General features: G+C 45.2%; 1 protein-coding gene across 15 annotated transcripts in view; it reads left to right on the forward strand.

Moving 5' to 3' along the window:
* Positions 1 to 19,869, forward strand: part of dmd (dystrophin) — a 173,131-nt gene that overhangs the window by 31,460 nt on the left and 121,802 nt on the right. For all 15 annotated transcript variants that reach the window (XM_052059060.1, XM_052059062.1, XM_052059065.1 and 12 more), the window contains exons 2-6: positions 4,686 to 4,747; positions 10,252 to 10,344; positions 10,447 to 10,527; positions 12,822 to 12,914; positions 18,046 to 18,147. In XM_052059060.1, the coding sequence (XP_051915020.1) occupies positions 4,686 to 4,747; positions 10,252 to 10,344; positions 10,447 to 10,527; positions 12,822 to 12,914; positions 18,046 to 18,147 (431 nt within the window). The remainder of the gene's footprint in view (positions 1 to 4,685; positions 4,748 to 10,251; positions 10,345 to 10,446; positions 10,528 to 12,821; positions 12,915 to 18,045; positions 18,148 to 19,869) is intronic.

Consider the following 19,869-nt stretch of genomic DNA (forward strand, 5'->3'; position numbering starts at 1 on the left):
TCAAAGTCCAATTTCACGTCCAATTTGTTTTCCATTTGCCGATTTTGCTCACAACCAGCACCTTTAGAATGCAAACTTCATTACGACGACCAGATTTTTTTTCCCCACAAAAGAGTGAAAACATCTTTGTGACAATGTACCGCGGGAAGCTAGCTGCCGCCCGCGACCTTGCTCGCGAACAAAACGTACTGCGCAGAGTTCCCCTCCGTTGCTTAGCAACGCCACTGATTGACTCGGGGCATTGTTGTACTTCTTGACGTAACTCAAAAAAACATGTCTGGCGAGCGGAAGCCAATCTCGCAGTCTGTGAAGGCTAAAGTTGTCTCTCACTTTGGAAAAGGAGTCTCCCGGACGTCGGCGGCATTGCTAGTTGCCAATGGCGGCTAACATTTGATGACTGAACGTTTTCACAGATGAAGTGGGAACGCTGCAGTTCTTTCTTTCTTATCGAATCATTTTTTTTTCTTCATATACACATATTTGTAATCAACACGTTTATCCCGTATTAAACATCTTAGTTGGCGGCCATTTTATAGGAAAAGATTACAACGAGCTACCGTTATAACGTACAGATTTGCGACGTCCCTCGCGGTACGAAATTCGGTTGTCCCGCTTGCTGCCGTGCGTGTACGATACACGGTGGGATAACGATGCAAGTTGTCTCGGGGCATTTATGCGTATGTAATTTTGTGCCTGCGTGCGATTGTGTCCACTGATTTGGCAGTGAGCTTCATCCCTGCAGGTGTGCTATGCTTAATCTGGAACAGGTGGAAGTGGGGAAAGCGGCTTAAGTGGCTCTATGTGGATGTGCATGTAATATTATGCTTTTGTTGTGTTGCCTCCATGTTACACGTGTCTTTTAAACATGTATATTCCATGATATACAGCATTAATAGCTGCGGTATTACAACCCTCTAGAACACAAACGGTGATGCAACAAATAAAATATTGACAATCGACAAATAAAATAATAATCATAAGCATCTTTTTTTTTGTCATCCGTGAAAACGACTAATACTACAGTATACGGAGTCCCTTAGTTGTGAAACTCTTCTTCGTTTGTGTCTGTGTATTATACGGCGCCCCCCGGTGGCCAAGATGTGTACAGCAGAAGGAGCACAAGGGCGTTTCCATTCATTGAAATGGAGAAAAGTGATTTAAGTTACAAGCGTTTTGAGTTGCGAGCTTCATCATCTAACAAATTAAACCCTCAAGTTAAGGCACCATTTTATTGTCTTTTAAACATGTATATTCCATGATATACAGCATTAATAGCTGCGGTATTACAACCCTCTAGAACACAAACGGTGATGCAACCAATAAAATATCGACAATCGACAAAGAAAATAATAATTATAAGCATCTTTTTTTTGTCGTCTGTGAAAAACGACTAATACTACAGTATACGGAGTCCCTTAGTTGTGAAACTTCTTCGTTTGTGTCTGTCGCACTGTATTATACGGCGCCCCCGGTGGCCAAGATGTGTACAGCAGAAGGAGCACAAGGGCGTTTCCTTTCATTGAAATGGAGAAAAGTGATTTAAGTTACTGCGATTGGCTGGCAACCGATTCAGGGTGTCCCCCGCCTACTGCCCGAAGACTGCTGGGATAGGCTCCAGCACCCCCCGCGACCCTAGTGAGGATCAAGCGGCTCGGAAGATGAATGAATGAATGATTTAAGTTACAAGCGTTTTGAGTTGCGAGCTTCATCACCAAACCAATTAAACCCTCAAGTTAAGGCGCCATTTTATTGTCTTTTAAACATGTATATTCCATGATATACAGCATTAATAGTTGCGGTATTACAACCCTCTAGAACACAAACGGTGATGCAACAAATAAAATAATAATCATAAGCATCTTTTTTTTTTTTGGTCATCCGTGAAAAACGACTAATACTACAGTATACGGAGTCCCTTAGTTGTGAAACTTCTTCGTTTGTGTCTGTCGCACTGTATTATACGGCGCCCCCCGGTGGCCAAGATGTGTACAGCAGAAGGAGCACAAGGGCGTTTCCATTCATTGAAATGGAGAAAAGTGATTTAAGTTACAAGCGTTTTGAGTTGCGAGCTTCATCACCAAACAAATTAAACCCTCAAGTTAAGGCGCCATTTTATTGTCCACATTGTGCTGCACCTCTGACATTATTTATTTACGTTTATGTGCCACGATCTGTTTCCAATCAGCACAATAATCCAAAAAAATGAATATCATCACTGTTGTTTGTACGTACAAAAAAAACAGACGGTAAAAAGTAAATGAATAAACTTGTTCAAAAAATGAATCTTTACACATTTAACTAAGAAGTAGAGTTGTGCAGGCTGCCCAAACCAGTATGACACACAAGGCATTATATGATTTAATATATTAATATACTCATTCATTCATTCATCCATCTTCCGAGCCGCTTGATCCTCACTAGGGTCGCGGGGGGTGCTGGAGCCTATCCCAGCTGTCTTCGGGCAGTAGGCGGGGGACACCCTGAATCGGTTGCCAGCCAATCGCAGGGCACACATAGACGAACAACCATTCGCACTCACACTCACACCTAGGGACAATTTAGAGTGTTCAATCAGCCTGCCATGCAAATTTTTGGAATGTGGGAGGAAACCGGAGCACCCGGAGAAAACCCACGCAGGCCCGGGGAGAACATGCAAACTCCACACAGGGAGGCCGGAGCTGGAATCGAACCCGGTACCTCTGCACTGTGAAGCCGACGTGCTAACCACTGGACTACCGGGCCGCCCATATTTAATATACTCATTCTTTTTTACATTTTTTTTAACATGGTAAGCGTAGTCTTGACGAAGCAAAAACGGACAACAGGAAACCAGAAACTCTGACCTGTGAACTAAGACTGCTCCATTTTTCCTTTGCTCCAAAAATAAAGACAACCAAAGACAGTTAAAAAAATGTTATTGATAAAATTGTTGTCTGTGTCTCTGTTCGCAAGTTGATCGAAATTCGATTGTCTAAACTCCCAATGAATGCTTCCCCGGGTTGCCACGTAACCCACATGCAACTTCCCAATAATGTCAAGAATGTTAAATTAAGGTGAAATGTATTCCGAATGCCGTCTTCCACCCCAATTCCCCTGTTTCCTCTTCACTTCTCTATCTCTCTCCCTTTCCCACCACTTCCACCTCCAGCCACGTCTCTCGGTAACAATCCCATCTGATTGGATTTTGGTCTCATGATTTCCATCCGTGTCGTACGGCCGTGACCGTTGCCAGGCAACTGATGCCCAATCCGTGACAAACGTGACAGTTGCGGTGGGGCCACGAGGACCAAAGAGAGACGGATCTCTTGTTTGCCCTCACGGGACTTCTGCTTACACTTTGCCGAGCTCCATTAGGGTGGCGACAGGTTGTGCGAGACTGACTTGCGACAGACGGCGGATGTCTAGTGATTGTATTCTGAAATTATCGATCTATCCTGTATATATAATGTATATATACCGGATATATATATATATTATATATAAGGCGGCCCGGTAGTCCAGTGGTTAGCACGCCGGCTTCACAGTGCAGAGGTACCGGGTTCGATTCCAGCTCCGGCCTTCCCTGTGTGGAGTTTGCATGTTCTCCCCGGGCCTGCATGGGTTTTATCCGGGTGCTCCGGTTTCCTCCCACATTCCAAAAACATGCGTGGCAGGCTGATTGAACACTCCAAATTGTCCCTAAGTGTGAGTGTGAGTACGAATGGTTGTTCGTTTCTGTGTGCCCTGCGATTGGCTGGCAACCGATTCAGGGTGTCCCCCGCCTACTGCCCGGAGACAGCTGGGATAGGCTCCAGCACCCCCCGCGACCCTAGTGAGGATGAAGCGGCTTGGAAGATGAATATATATATTATATACTGTATAAGGCGGCCCGGTAGTCCAGTGGTTAGCACGTCGGCTTCACAGTGCAGAGGTACCGGGTTCAATTCCAGCTCCGGCCTTCCCTGTGTGGAGTTTGCATGTTCTCCCCGGGCCTGCGTGGGTTTTCTCCGGGTGCTCCGGTTTCCTTCCACATTCCAAAAACATGCGTGGCAGGCTGATTGAACACTCTAAATTGTCCCTAGGTGTGAGTGTGAGCGTGGATGGTTGTTCGTCTCTGTGTGCCCTGCGATTGGCTGGCGACCGATTCAGGGTGTCCCCCGCCTACTGCCCGGAGACGGCTGGGATAGGATCCAGCACCCCCCGCGACCCTAGTGAGGATCAAGCGGTACGGAAGATGAATGAATGAATGAATATTATATATATACTGTATAAGTCACTCGGGGTGGGCTCCCTTGGCCTTTGACCTTTGACAGGTCAGGCGGTATCGAATATGAATGAATAGATGCTTGGAAATGGAAATGCAACAATAGTTTTTCTTTTTACAAAAAAAAAACGTTTTTTGTAGACTGCGAATGCATTGATCTTTCAATGGCCACAATTGCGAGAACATATTCATAAGAGGACCATAGTTTGATGAGTCCCGCGGTTGATGACGCCGCCGGGCAAAAATGATCATTAGCACTGTGATGATTGATGAGATGAGAATGCAATTAACCCGCAGCCTGATTGGAGAAGCCCGTCATGCCCAGCGGCAACTCCGTGTGCGCAAGTATCGTCCGCGCCGGTATCCGTGTATCTATTTCTAACTGCCTTATTAACGATCCCCGCTGATTCTGTACTTGATTGTGTCTTTGTCACTTTGTCAGATGAACGGGAAGATGTGCAGAAGAAGACGTTCACAAAATGGGTCAACTCACAGTTATCTAAGGTAAGACAGATTAGGACTGAATGCGTCGCCGTTAAAGAATATAATGCAAAATAAATATTGTCATTCCGGCATACAAACGTGTCCAAATTGAATCTCCTGCGGTGCAAACGATGGCGTGGAGTGGAATCCCTATGAAGGGATGTGATTGTTTCCCCACTCATTATTTCTGAATGAATCCTGCCTAGTGAGTTTGTTAGCATGTTTTCTAATGATTAGACGATTAGACTTCTTAACTTCAAATCTTCAAAGGAATACATTTTCCACCCAAAAATGGTCAAGGATAGACACACTTTGCATATCCAGCTTCCTGTATGAGCTGCCGATGGTCTCAACTCACGCCGAGTCACTCAACAAGCAGACTGACTGACTGATGGGTTAGCCCGGGGGTCGGCAACCTTTAGCGCCGCCATAGTGACTCCTTTTCAAAAAAATTCTTGAAAAAGGAAAAAGATGGGGGAGGGAAATATCTTTTAATGCTAGGCAAGTGGCTGTTGTTTAAAAAAAATAAAGGTTTAATGTTTTATGTACAAATCACCGAGGGTACTGGCAAAGAATGGGAATCCGGAGGGTCGGGAGAAGCGTTTTTAAACGGGGAAAAATGCCTCGTTCATCTTAGCGGCCGTTATGGCTGTTGCTCATTTTGAAATGCGGGTGTAAGTGCGAGCGTATGCGTGGGTGTGCGGTAACGGGTCGATCGCGGGAGGCTGGTTGATCGAAAAAAGGCAATTTCGTCACTTTGATAGTAGGCTAATATAGCAAATATACAGTAGATACATACAGCATGTGTTACCTTCGTTATAAGGGTTTTAATTTTTTTTGCGGATCCTGACATATTTGTTTTTTCGGTCCAATATGCTATCTTTCAGGCGGCCCGGTAGTCCAGTGATTAGCACGTCGGCTTCACAGTGCAGAGGTACCGGGTTCAATTCCATCTCCGGCTTTCCTGAGCGGAGGTTGCGTGTTCTCCCCGTGCCTGCGTGGGTTTTCTCCGGGTATTCCGGTTTCCTCCCACATTCCAAAAACATGCATGGCAGCTGAATAGAACACGCTAAATTGTCCCGAAGTTTGACTGTGAGTGTGCCCTGCGATTGGCTGGCAACCGGTTGAGGGTGACCCCGCCTACTGCCCGAAGACAGCTGGGATAGGCTCCAGCACCCCCCGCGACCCTAGTGAGGATCAAGCGGTACGGAAGCTGAATGAATGAATGAATGATATCTTTCAACATTTTGGGATTCCGACACCTGGGTTAGCCAATTCACAGCCAGCCAACTCCAGATTCTCATTTGCTGACGCCCATGTCGCTCATCAGGCCAGGCCACTCCTTTTTAAGCCACACTCACTCATCGTCACAGATACTACAGTGGAATAGGAGGATAACAACCTCGAATCGGCCGATGTAATACCTGCACCTCACTCGCACACTATTGTGTTTAATCATGTGGAATCCATTTTACTGGGATTCATTATATTGATCGGGCACACTCGATTATAATAATATTCGGTGGCTGCAGCCCGAGTTTGCTCAGGTAGTGCAGCGCATCTCGAATGCCACGACAATGCCGTGGTCAGAATGTCGTCCGAGGGTACTCGCTCGCGCTGTCTCGCATTTGGAGGAGATGCCATGAGAGATGCAGCAGCCTGTGGGGGGGTGGGGGGGGGCATTCCCGCAGGAATCCTCAAATACTCAGATGTCATGGCGGGTGCATACAGGCGTGTGGCGCAGTCATCTTGAGGAAATGAACAGTTGGGTCGGCCTCTGTGTATTCCATTTGTTTGTTCAAGACGCACATAAAAGGACGAGATGAAAGTCACCGTGCGAGGCCAATTAACTCGGAGTCTGGCATCACAGTAGTAAAAAAAAGGGAGGTTTTAATCTCTGCTCTGCGTGGGTATACTCCAGGTACGACGGTTTGCTGCCACGGTACAAAAATATCTGTGGCGTCGTGCAAAATCATCCTACCTCTATATTCTTCATGGAAAACAAAACCCCTGCGTGTTTGTAACGTTGCATCGTGTAAGAGGGCAAGCCATTCTCAACACTTTAGATCAGGCATGTCCAAAGTCCGGCACGGGGGCCAAATCCGGCCCGCGGTCGAATTTCATCCGGCCCTCGGCCCCTGTCATAAAATCAGTGCCGTCTGGCCCGCAGGTTGGGCGCAATGGAACACGTGTTGCATTGACTGAGGTCCCGTAGACTGGTGAGTGAGTACTGCTTCCCTCTAGTGGCTAAATGAGTAATAGCATTCACTAAATGAGTAATAGCATTTAGACACTAGAGGGCATCACTCACGAGTTAACAAGACATCACTCCGTGTTTATATTGACTGATATGTCATATTTCAAATGATCCTTGCAGTTGTGGATATGTGTATTGCTTGTTCATTTCCCCGTTGTTCGAGTCAAAGGTTTTGTGACTATTGAAAAGTCATTTTATGTTTCAAATCAATCAATTTGCACTCAGGAGACTTCCGTTTAAGAAAAAGTCAAGTGAATAAGCAGTTGCATGTGATATACCTGTTTCAAATGAACCAAAAGAAATTCTTAAGATTGTTGAAATTAAAATAAAAATGGAAATGTGAAACAGACTGGCTTACTAAAATGTGTTGAACAATATTGTTGTTCAATGTAAAGAATGTCAGCCAAGGTCGGCCCCCCCGACATTTTACCACATAAAATCTGGCCCCCTTGGCAAAAAGTTTGGACAACCCTTCTTTAGATTGATCAATAATTTGTTAATTTTTTTTTTTTTTAAGTAAAAATAACACACTCACGCGCGTGTGGACTGAACAATACGATCAAATCCTGAAAATGTATATAAATGACCAAATTGTGACATAGGAGGTTTTTGACCTGACACCAATGATGCACGTTTGATTTCGCTTTCATAAAAACACATTGAATAGCAACGTTTAAAATCACAGATATTTATTTTATTTTATTTTTTTCCCCTGAAGCAGCCCCCGAAAGTTTCACCGGGCTGCACTTACGTCACCTACATGTGGGCAATTGGAATTTGAGCCAAACTCGGTGTTACTGACGCCGCATTAGCTAGCTAGCAACAAGCTACAGCTAACTCCTCGTGCGGGTAAAGATATTCCAGAGTTTTGGGGCACAATTGCTTCTATGTCAGTAATCGTTGCCTCTGTGGCGGCGATTACGCAACACTTCTGACCAAGTGTCGTCACAAACGGATGACAAGGAGTTTCGGAGAAATCATGCTAATGGCTAACCAGACCTCAGCTTGGCATATCATCGTCAAACACCCCAATTAAATGCCTGGGGTGATCGAGTGCCCTTTTCACAGAAGTCTGGCTCCAATCGCGTTAAACCGGAGCGTCCACATCTTTTGGACAGGAAAATAGCAGGCAATTTAAAAAGTGATTAATTCAGATACAAAGCTGAATAGGACAGAAACGGGGAATTAATGATGTTATGGCGTACCGGGAGGAGCAGCTTATAAGATTCATTCATTCATTCATCTTCCGAGCCGCTTGATCCTCACTAGGGTCGCGGGGGGTGCTGGAGCCTACCCCAGCTGTCTTCGGGCAGTAGGCGGGGGACACCCTGAACCGGTTGCCAGCCAATCACAGGGCACACAGAAACAAACAACCATTCGCACTCACACTCACACCTAGGGACAATTTAGAGTGTTCAATCAGCCTGCTGCGCATGTTTTTTGGAATGTGGGAGGAAACCGGAGCACCCGGAGAAAACCCACGCCGGGGGAGAACATGCACAAACTCCACACAGGGAGGCCGGAGCTGGAATCGAACCCGGTACCTCTGCACTGTGAAGCCGACGTGCTAACCACTGGACTACCGGGCCGCACCTTATAAGATTCAAAGTATTATTATAATAATACAAACTATTTTTAAGGTCAATTATGTTGTCTGTTTTCACAAGAGTCCAGATTTTGACTTTTGAGGTCCGCACAACAAATGTTCTCTCAATTACTTGACAGTTTTTCCGATTTAGCTTTGCTAAAAGACCTTTAAACCCCATTGAGAAACACAAAATTTAAATCTGAAATTGCCGCCACTAAAAACGTTTGCCGACAAGGAAATGCGGTTTTCCGCTACGCACAATACATTTCAAAATATTTCTTTCTATGGCTCTATGCCGTTGCATTTTCTTATATCTTATATTTATATTGCATTCTGTACTGTGTACAGTTCATTTTCAAAATGTATTTTTTGCATGCAAATACTGTAAATACGTTTTTGGAATTTCTTCCAAAATTTTGCTGCTGTAAATTGTGATTTTTTCCATTGTGAGGCAAAAAAAGGTTTTTCTTCTTTCACAACATCGACAGTTGTAACAACGCGTCTTTCATAACCTGAAACATTAACAATAATACAACAGAACACATAAGTGGAAATGTTGATTCATTCATTCATTCAATGTGGGAGGAAACCGGAGCACCCGGAGAAAACCCACGCAGGCCCGGGGAGAACATGCAAACTCCACACAGGGAGGCCGGAGCTGGAATCGAACCCGGTACCTCTGCACTGCGAAGCCGACGTGCTAACCACTGGACTACCGGGCCGCCTGGAAATGTTGATTTCAGAAATAATAGAAACTTCATTCATTATATTGTCATATTTTTCATAAAACCCATAGGATTAACCTGCAAAAAAATTTGTTCCTCAAAACGGGAAGATTGCTCTTCAGATGACGTCATCGATGAGCAAAACTGCTCTGCAAAGAAAAAAATTATTTTGAGCTTTCGAGGGTTCGAATCAGGTGTTAAAAAAAACAACATAGTCAGGTAGGGTGGCACGAGTATGACTTCCATCCATCCATCCATCCATCCATCCATCTTCCGAACCGCTTGATCCTCACTAGGGTCGCGGGTGGTGCTGGAGCCGATCCCAGCTGTCCCCGGGCAGTAGGCGGGGGACACCCTGAATCGGTTGCCAGCCAATCGCAGGGCACACAGAAACGAACAACCATCCACGCTCACACTCACACCTAGGGACAATTTAGAATGATCAATTAGCCTATTAGCCTGCCATGCATGTTTTTGGAATGTGGGAGGAAACCGGAGCACCCGGAGAAAACCCACGCAGACCCGGGGAGAACATGCAAGCTCCACACAGGGAGGCCGAAGCTGGAATCGAACCCGGTACCTCTCCACTGTGAAGCCAACGTGCTAACCACTGGACTACCGGGCCGCCCACGAGTATGACTTCTGAGTCTGAAACGTCGAGGAGCGAGAAGGGTCGCAAATAGCGGACTTGAAATGCAACCCTGCTCTTGTGATGCCGGAGTTTGCGAGCACTCGTTTACGAACAACGATGGTTCCTACGTTTGGACTCATCCATGAATAGAAATGATCAAGATCATAAGTTTCTACACTCACACAGACGTAACACTATTTATCATTCAATTTTCCTTTTCAACTTAGCCAAGTCCAATCAAGTTCGGAATCACCAGAACCATGTCGTAAAGGCCTCATAGTTCTTTCATTTAACCGAATGTCACCGATCCCATGCGTGTTCCAGGCAGGGAAACCACCTGTGGAGGATCTCTTCTCGGACCTGTGCGACGGCCGACGCTTGTTAGAGCTGCTGCAGGGTCTCGTTGGAAATGAGCAGGTATCATTTCACACTGATGACTCATCCCAACAAAATGCGGAGAATCGGTTGACGTGCGTTCACCGTGCTGGTGGCTCAAACCCGCTGTGTGCGTGTTTGCAGGTGAGGTTGGAAAAGGGCACCACACGCGTCCACTCGCTCAACAATGTCAACCGAGCTCTGCAGATCTTGCAGAAGAATAATGTAAGTGTTCATGTTCTTTGACTTGTGCCTCTATGCAGTAGATGTTTTATTTTATTTTATTTTGTCCGCAGGGTTGTGAAAATAAATAGAATCATGGAGTGAAACATGACAGTTTACCGTGGATTTTGGTGCCACAATTTGGACTCATACTCTGGGTTGAACGGGGAATCAAATTCAAATCGATATCAGAGTGATGTCGAATGCAATTTTGAAATTGCACAGGCTGCCATTGAGATTAAAAAACAAAAAATATGCCTATTATTATTGTGTATTTATTTATAACGTGTCAAACTCGAGGCCCGGGGGCCAAATCTGGCCCGCGACATAATTTTATGTGGCCCGTGAAAGTTTATCAAGCATGTCAACTTCCATATATAAATCAGTATGTATTGTATTGTATTGTATGATGCTTCCTGAAATCTGTACCAAATTTTAAAATGATCATATGTAATAAATGAGAGCTGTTGATTAAGTGCAGTTTGAATATCGTTGTTTGATGAAACGTTGATGCGATAAAGTCAAATTTGTTTGCATTTTTGTCATAATCTGATTTAAAGTTCACGCCACATTTACAACAATGTAAAATAAACAATAGACTGCAGTTCAAAATGTTTAGTTAGTTTAGAACTGCGAGAGAACTACAAATATATATTCATTTATTCATTCATTCATCTTCCGAGCCGCTTGATCCTCACGAGGGTCGCGGGGGGTGCTGGAGCCTATCCCAGCTGTCTTCGGGCAGTAGGCGGGGGACACCCTGAATCGGTTGCCAGCCAATCGCAGGGCACACAGAGACGAACAACCATCCACTCTCACACTCCCACCTAGGGACAATTTAGAGTGTTCAATCAGCCTGCCACGCATGTTTTTGGAATGTGGGAGGAAACCGGAGCACCCGGAGAAAACCCACGCAGGCCCGGGGAGAACATGCAAACTCCACACAGGGAGGCCGGAGCTGGAATCGAACCCGGTACCTCTGCACTGTGAAGCCGACATGCTAACCACTGGACAACCGGGCCGCCCTACAAATATATATATATATTTTTTTTTATATTAATTAACGGTTCATTTGCCATTATTTTAGTGTCAGCCTAACCCTTATGAACAAAACTTTTATGTATAATTAATCTGGCATTGTTTATTGTCATGGAGATTAAGTTATTGCTTGTGTTTGTTCAAAGATACATGGCAAGAGAACCGTGAAAAAAAAATAATAAAAAAAGAAATCACATTTTAAATTGCAATCACAATTCGACTTAATGCAATCAGGATTTTTGGGGTTAATCAGCAATCAGCAAGTTTGGAAAAAAAATGGTAGTCGATGACTGATTCAATCAGAAGATGGGGCGATATCCCTATGAAACATATATGAAATATATCAAACCTCATATATTTATCGGACAATCGACCCCGCCCCATAGTGAAAATGCATTGGGGAAAAAACCCCAAAAGCACAAACATCAGTGAGTGGGCGGTTCAACGGCTGTAAACAAGTCTACACGTTGAGTTTAGCAGCTACGCCAAGGAGCGTACGCCTGCTCCTTTTTGGCTCGTATTTGGAAGCTGGCGCTGTTGTACAAATTCAGCTGGCCACAAACCGCAAGGATTATTGTTACCTGGCATGTACGTGCCGTAATAAGCAGATTCGCAAAGCCGTTTGGCTCCGGTGTAGCTGAAATCGCGTTGCAGGAACTGCTCCGTATCTCTCGTATCCTCATTGGAGCAAAGGTTTTGTGCGTCGGTCAACGGCGGAGCTATTTCCGGGTTTGTTACCTGGTTGCATCTGTAATTGTGCATGGACATTTATTTTAAGTTAAGTGAAAACTACTAATTGTCCAGGCGGCCCGGTAGTCCAGTGGTTAGCACGTCGGCTTCGCAGTGCAGAGGTACCGGGTTCGATTCCAGCTCCGGCCTCCCTGTGTGGAGTTTGCATGTTCTTCCCGGGCCTGCGTGGGTTTTCTCCGGGTGCTCCGGTTTCCTCCCACATTCCAAAAACATGCGTGGCAGGCTGATTGAACACTCTAAATTGTCCCTAGGTGTGAGTCTGAGTGTGAATGGTCGTTCGTCTCTGTGTGCCCTGTGATTGGCTGGCAACCGATTCAGGGTGTCCCCCGCCTACTGCCCGGAGACGGCTGGGATAGGCTCCAGCACCCCCCGCGACCCTCGTGAGGATCAAGCGGCTCGGAAGATGAATGAATGAATGAATGAAAACTACTAATTGTCCTTAGTGCGTAGGAATGGTTGTTGATTGAAATCTGCTTTGCGATTGAAGTCATTATTTCACCTTTGCGCAGGTTGAGTTGGTGAACATTGGTGCGACGGATATCGTCGATGGCAATCACAAGCTCATTCTTGGCCTCATCTGGAGCATCATTCTCCACTGGCAGGTGTGTATGTGTGTGTGTTTGAGAATTTGTTTCCTGCTTCAGTTATAAATGACTCCGGGCGGCTCATCAGCTAGTTCCTGCGGAAGGCTGGTAAGGTGGGCCTTGGGCCCACAAAAGTGTTGTTGCTTGGTTCAACTTTTTGTTCATCTTCATTGCTTATCATGAAAATAAAGAGATGTTTAGCTCTACTAAATAACTAACAATTTCATTGCAATGCTTGTGGGTAGACAACATTTTTGCGCTAAGATGCCCGCGCGATCGTAGTGAGCCACTGCCTGAGCGGCGCAGTGGCGGCGCGCAGCGGCGCGGTGAAGTAGGTACGTTTTGAAAAGGGACAGACGGAAGGACAGACCGCGGGCGGGACGACGCGCAATATATATATAGATGAATTATCTGTTCAGTATATTAAGATAAGATAAGATAAGATAAGATATCTTTTATTCATCCCACACTGGGGAAATTTACAGCCTCCAGCAGCAAGAATGTATGTAGAAAGAAGAAAGAAACCTCGGTTGTCCACCTTTGATAATCTTTCCACTATCGCAGCAAGTGTGTTTTATTAATAGTTCATTGGTAACTTGAGGGAGGGGGGCGGGGGGCTGAAAGGAATGGCACTACAGTATATAGCAGTGTTGTTTTGTCAGCCATTTTAGTTTTGGTCTTAGTCTTTTGGAATGCTTATTAGTTGAATTTTAGTAATCGGGTGATAGTTTTGGTCAGCGAAAATCTAAAAAAGTTGTCATGTGGTTTTAGGGCGGCCCGGTAGCCTAGTGGTTAGCACGTCGGCTTCACAGTGCAGAGGTACCGGGTTCGATTCCAGCTCCGGCCTCCCTGTGTGGAGTTTGCATGTTCTCCCCGGGCCTGTGTGGGTTTTCTCCGGGTGCTCCGGTTTCCTCCCACATTCCAAAAACATGCGTGGCAGGCTGGTTGAACACTCTAAATTGTCCCTAGGTGTGAGTGTGAGCGTGGATGGTTGTTCGTCTATGTGTGCCCTGCGATTGGCTGGCAACCGATTCAGGGTGTCCCCTGCCTACTGCCCAAAGACAGCTGGGATAGGCTCCAGCACCCCCCGCGACCCTAGTGAGGATCAAGCCGCTCGGAAGATGATTGAATGTGGTTTTAGTCAAATGCTCAAAAAGCTTTTAGTCTAGTTTTGATTTGAACAAGCCAACCCAAAATACGATACGAGCCCACGCTGCTGGCTGCAAGACACATCTTTATTCTCAGACTCGGTAAGTTCTCAACAATCACAACACTGTAACAAAACATTCATCACAAAATCAAAATGCTTGCTGAGCGAGAGGCTTAGTCCTCATGTCCGCCACAACAACAACAACTCAAAATGGAAAATCTTCCTGAGGGCTTCACTGCAGTCTGCAGCAGCGATTGCGTACCCCAGGGTGCCCGGGGGTGAGATAGGAGTAGGTGAAAGACACTCAACAATGTCACAAGAAAAGCGCGGCTGCTTGGGGGGGACCACCACGGTAAGGGACCTGGGCGGGCAACGGCACCTCGCCCGCAACCAAATGCGCCGGCTTGAGCCTATCCAATGAAACACACTCCTTAACGCCCACCCATGTCAAGCGCAAAACCCTTAGCGGTGTGTTCAAGCATCAAGCACCCTAAACGGGTCGTCATACGCTGGTTGGAGCAGTGCATGTCCTGACACCCAAAAAAATATAGACCGTATTTTCCGCATTATAAGGCGCACCGAAAAGTCTTCCATTTTATTTTATGAAATTTATAAAATCTGATGTGCCTTGTGTATGGTCATTACGGTAATATGTCGACCCCAAGATGGCTCCTTGCTGGAGAATTTGCGATTTCCTTGTTTGTGAATACATTACACATTCATTCATTCATCTTCCGAGTCGCTTGATCCTCACTAGGGTCGCGGGGGGTGCTGGAGCCCATCCCAGCTGTCTTCGGGCAGTAGGCGGGGGACACCCTGAATCGGTTGCTAGCCAATCGCAGGGCACACAGAAACGAACAACCATCCACACCCACACTCACACCTAGGGACAATTTAGAGCGTCCAATCAGCCTGCCACGCATGTTTTTGGAATATGGGAGGAAACCGGAGCACCCGCAGAAAACCCACGCAGGCCCGGAGCTGGAATCGAACCCGGTACCTCTGCACTGTGAAGCCGACGTGCTAACCACTGGACTACCGGGCCACCCATACATTACACAACGAAGGAATAAATAAACACTTCGGAGACAGTCCCGTCTCCTACAATTTACTAACATCTGATCGTTCTATTGCAGCTACGCTCAAGGAAATCCCAAAATAACTTCTGTCGGGGGCTGTAGAATTTATTTTCTGTTTTGATGCATTACCGTATTTTTCATTGTTTCATTGAAGGAATCATTAATTTACGTTTTTTGGGGGGGGGCAGCGGTCATGAACGCCTCTCAAGTCGAACGGAAGAAGAGAAGGCACGGAGACGGACAAAAACGGACCTGTAGCTCCATCTAGTGGATGCATTGTAGATTGCGCCTTATAGTCCAGTCTGTTCAATTATATGAAAAAAAAAATACTGATTTGGCCATCCATTGAAGGTGCGCCTCATAATCCAGTGCGCCTTTTAGTGCAGAAAATACAGTAAAAATAATCGGGCAGACATAAACGCTATGAGCACCTTCAAAGAAATATGGTGAACGGGTGCAGCACTTAAAAAGGTAGGAAAAAGAGTCAAAAGGACAATGACCGCAGGTTAGACTGTGTGTGAGGAATAATTTTTGTGACCGTTTTATTGTCAACGTTTTATGCAATTTGTTTTGTCGCATTATTGGTATTTTATCTTAAATGTTCAGTAAAGTGCTTTGTTCCAGCTGCAGCTGTTGTCAAAGCGCCGTATGCATACAGGTGTTTAGTTTTGTACCGTAGTAAAAACTGTGAAGGGTTGATTTACAGCACCACCTGCTGCTTTGGCATGCGCTTGTCTGCCCTAAAAATTCCATTTCAGTCTGTTCCGCGTGTCTCGGAGTTCGACAGCATATACGCCTGTTTTTTTTGCCTTTCCAGTGCACATTAATTGGAGAACGGTTAACAAACTGTGTGTGCACCCAATTGTGTTGGAGTGTGTCAGGGAGACAACCCTTGACTGAAAACTCTATTAATAGATTTAGTTGGTTGGGGTGCTGAGGGAATGAGGGAGGGGGCATACGGCATAACATTGAGTAATAACATTTGTCTTGTTTTTTTAATTTTTTTTTCTCCCCCGTTTTTACACTCTTTCAGCGTGAATGTCAGTGCACATACAAAGTTGCCCGGGGGAAAAAATTGTGTAAAACCAACACACTCCTGGCCAGTGAAAAATACAACACCTGACCCAAATATGTCACTTGCAGCAATCTAACCACACACACACATTTAGAGTAACTGCATGCACGCACAGATGACGTACGCCGCGACAGTGTTTTATTTCCTTTACTTTTTTGCACAAATAATGACATGCATAAATGTAAACATGCGCGGTATTTTGTCAATGCCTTGACACTGTCTAAGAAGTAATTTTAAAACAAAAAAAGCTAAAAAAAGAAGGTGGCAGGTGACTCATCTTACTTCATCACACCCTAGACGAACAATTAGTATCCACGTGGCAGTGTTCTTACCCTTTCAGCAATGATTATCTGAACACAAAAGATCGAGCAACACATGTTGGAAGATAACGCTGGTCGACGGCAAATTTGAAAGAGAGATGGTGGCTTTTTGTGTCCCTAAAATGAATTTCTGGTGTTTTGACTCTTCCTCCCCCCCGCCTAAATCAGGTTTTTAATTATTTTTTTTTTTCTTTAAGCTTGCACAATACAGATTTTACCATGCATGCAAATTTATGGCTCTAACATTTCAGGAAAAAAAAGATTTATTATACCGATTAAAATTATATTTATTATGATGAAAACCTAGTGTGCTTGAGGAAAAAACGAGGGTAAAAGCTTTGTTGCATCTGTGGTGATAAAACATGGTTTTGGGTATCACAACACATATATTCTTTCTCTTCTGCAAAGAACAGCCGGTTGATACTAGCATACTTGAGCGAGGAGCTTTATTGCCCCCTAGTGGCCATGCAACACACACCAGAATGAACGCCCCAATGTGAATGAATGGAATATGTGTGTTTGCTCAGGGCTTCTCCTGTGAATATGAGACCTCAACGACTCTTTAGTCATGAGTGCTTGAATTCACGCATAACAGTGTCAACTGTTGACAACCTAGCTTGTGACCTTGGATTCGAAACGGAACATTTTTCACTCAAATCATGGATCCGCGGCCCGGTAGTCCAGTGGTTAGCACGTCGGCTTCACAGTGCAGAGGTACCGGGTTCGATTCCAGCTCCGGCCGGCCTCCCTGTGTAGAGTTTGCATGTTCTACCCGGGCCTGCGTGGGTTTTCTCCGGGTGCTCCGGTTTCCTCCCACATTCCAAAAACATGCGTGGCAGGCTGATTGAACACTCTAAATTGTCCCTAGGTGTGAATGTGAGCGTGGATGGTTGTTCGTCTCTGTGTGCCCTGCGATTGGCAAACTACTGATCCAGGGTGTCCCCCGCCTACTGCCCGAAGACAGCTGGGATAGGCTCCAGCACCCCCTGCGACCCAAGTGAGGATTAAGCAGTCCAGAAAATGGATGGATGGATGGATGGATCATGGATCCTTCAGGACGCATGCAAAGTTATGTTGGAGGTGTGGAGTTTGAAGACTCACTGCCAGACGTTCCCGTTGCACCCCCTCACTTTGCTCTTGGGCCTGCCAGGTTTGTCTGGCATCCTCCCCCGCCGTCTAATCCGGCTCCAGAGTCAAGATGAGTTGAAACAGCGTACCAGGGGTGGGCAATTAATTTTTCCAGCAGGCCATGTGAGAAACCAGATGGTTGTCGAGGGCGGCGCCAACACGCACTCCTCAGTTGTGTTCGACGTTAAATGTATTTTCAGTAAATAAAGGGGGAAAGTGCATTGTTTTGAATAGCTGCTTCTCGAGTCGATGTCGTTTTTGATGGTAGAAGTGAGAAATACGACGTTGTCATTGAAGTTCGGAACTATCGGAGGCGGCGAATGAGCCGTGCATTTGCAGTTCGCGTCGAATTTTGGACCAAATGAATTGACCGGTGAGTGTCTTTGTGTGTTTTTAGGTAAAGGATGTCATGAAGGAGGTGATGGCGGACCTACAGCAGACCAACAGTGAGAAGATTCTACTGAGCTGGGTTCGGCAGAACACAAGCCAGTACCCACAGGTCAGTATAATTCAATCGCGCAGTTACGGCAGAATCGCTTCCGCTTAGTTCTGCGAAAAAGCCAAAGGCTGCTAAATGTTTTCATCGGATTCCGAGGGTTCGAACTAAACTGGCGGTCATTCTTGTTTATTCTTTTATTCTTGTCGTGCTAAACTCAGATTTTATCAACCATGTCTTGCCCGTTCATATTATTCAACAGTCACACGTTAATGAAACAAATTTGATCGTGGACACCCCATTTGCTAATCAGCTAGCATATTTTTCGCGCGAAAAGCCGGAAAAGCTCAAAGTGCGCCTTAAAAGCCGATGCGCCTTGTGTATGGTCATTACGGTATATTTCGACCCCCAAAATGGCTCCTTGCTAGAGACATGCTTACAACGCAGAGTTCAAACTTACGCAGATTAACATGGAAATAGAGCAGTTGCAACGTTAACGAGTCAATGTTATAACTTGCTCTTGGTTAAGTGAACGGTGTCGCTGCTTTATTAAATACGTTTTACTGACATCCGATCGTTCTGTTGGCGTTTGCCTTAAGCGTAGCTCCATCTAATGGATGCATTGCAGATTGCGTCTTTTATAAAGCGGTGCGCCCCATGTATGAAAAAAAAAAAGACAAAATAGGCCATTCATTGAAGGCGCGCCTCATAATCCGGTGCGCCTTGTGTATGGTCATTACGGTAATATTTTGACCCCCAAAATGGCTCCTTGCTAGAGACATGCTTACAACGCAGAGTTCAAACTTACGCAGATTAACACGGAAATAGAGCAGTTGCAACGTTAACGAGTCAATGTTATAATTTGCTCTTGGTTAAGTGAACTGTGTCGCTGCTTCATTAAATACGTTTTACTGACATCCGATCGTTCTGTTGGCGTTTTCTTGAGCGTAGCTCCATCTAATGGATGCATTGCAGATTGCATCTTATAAAGCGGTGCACCCCATGTATGAAAAAAAAGACAAAATAGGCCATTCATTGAAGGCGCGCCTCATAATCCGGTGCGCCTTGTGTATGGTCATTACGGTAATATTTCGACCCCCCCAAAATGGCTCCTTGCTAGAGACATGCTTAGAACGCAGAGTTCAAACTTACGCAGATTAACACGGAAATAGAGCAGTTGCAACGTTAATGAGTCAATGTTATAACTTGCTCTTGGTTAAGTGAACGGTGTCGCTGCTTTATTAAATACATTTTACTGACATCCGATCGTTCTGTTGGCGTTTGCCTTGAGCGTAGCTCCATCTAATGGATGCATTGCAGATTGCGTCTTTTATAAAGCGGTGCGTCCAATATATGAAAAAAAAAAGACAAAATAGGCCATTCATTGAAGGCGCGCCTCATAATCCGGTGCGCCTTTTAGGGTGGAAAATACGGTACCCTACCTGTCAAGTTTTCGGAGCGCCAACCTGTATAAACTACCCAAAAAAATCCTTATAAAGAGCAAAAAATCCTTATAACATACCAAAGCATTTTATATGTCAAAATAACGGCAGAAATAAAACCCCACAAAATGTTCAATGATATTTATTGTAGATCTCCATAATACAATGTCTGGTTAATGTCTAATCATCCTTCTACTTAGTGGCATTACTGTGTTCAGAGTTGTATTCCTGCGTTACTTTTTTCACCCCAAAAAAACGGAAATTTTCCGAATCCGTATGATTTGTGCAATCCGGCCATATACGTAAGATTCACCAAAAAAATCCGTATGAACTATGGCTAAAC

Source organism: Hippocampus zosterae, chromosome 2 (genome assembly GCF_025434085.1).
Source record: "Hippocampus zosterae strain Florida chromosome 2, ASM2543408v3, whole genome shotgun sequence".
NCBI classification, from domain to species: domain Eukaryota; kingdom Metazoa; phylum Chordata; class Actinopteri; order Syngnathiformes; family Syngnathidae; genus Hippocampus; species Hippocampus zosterae.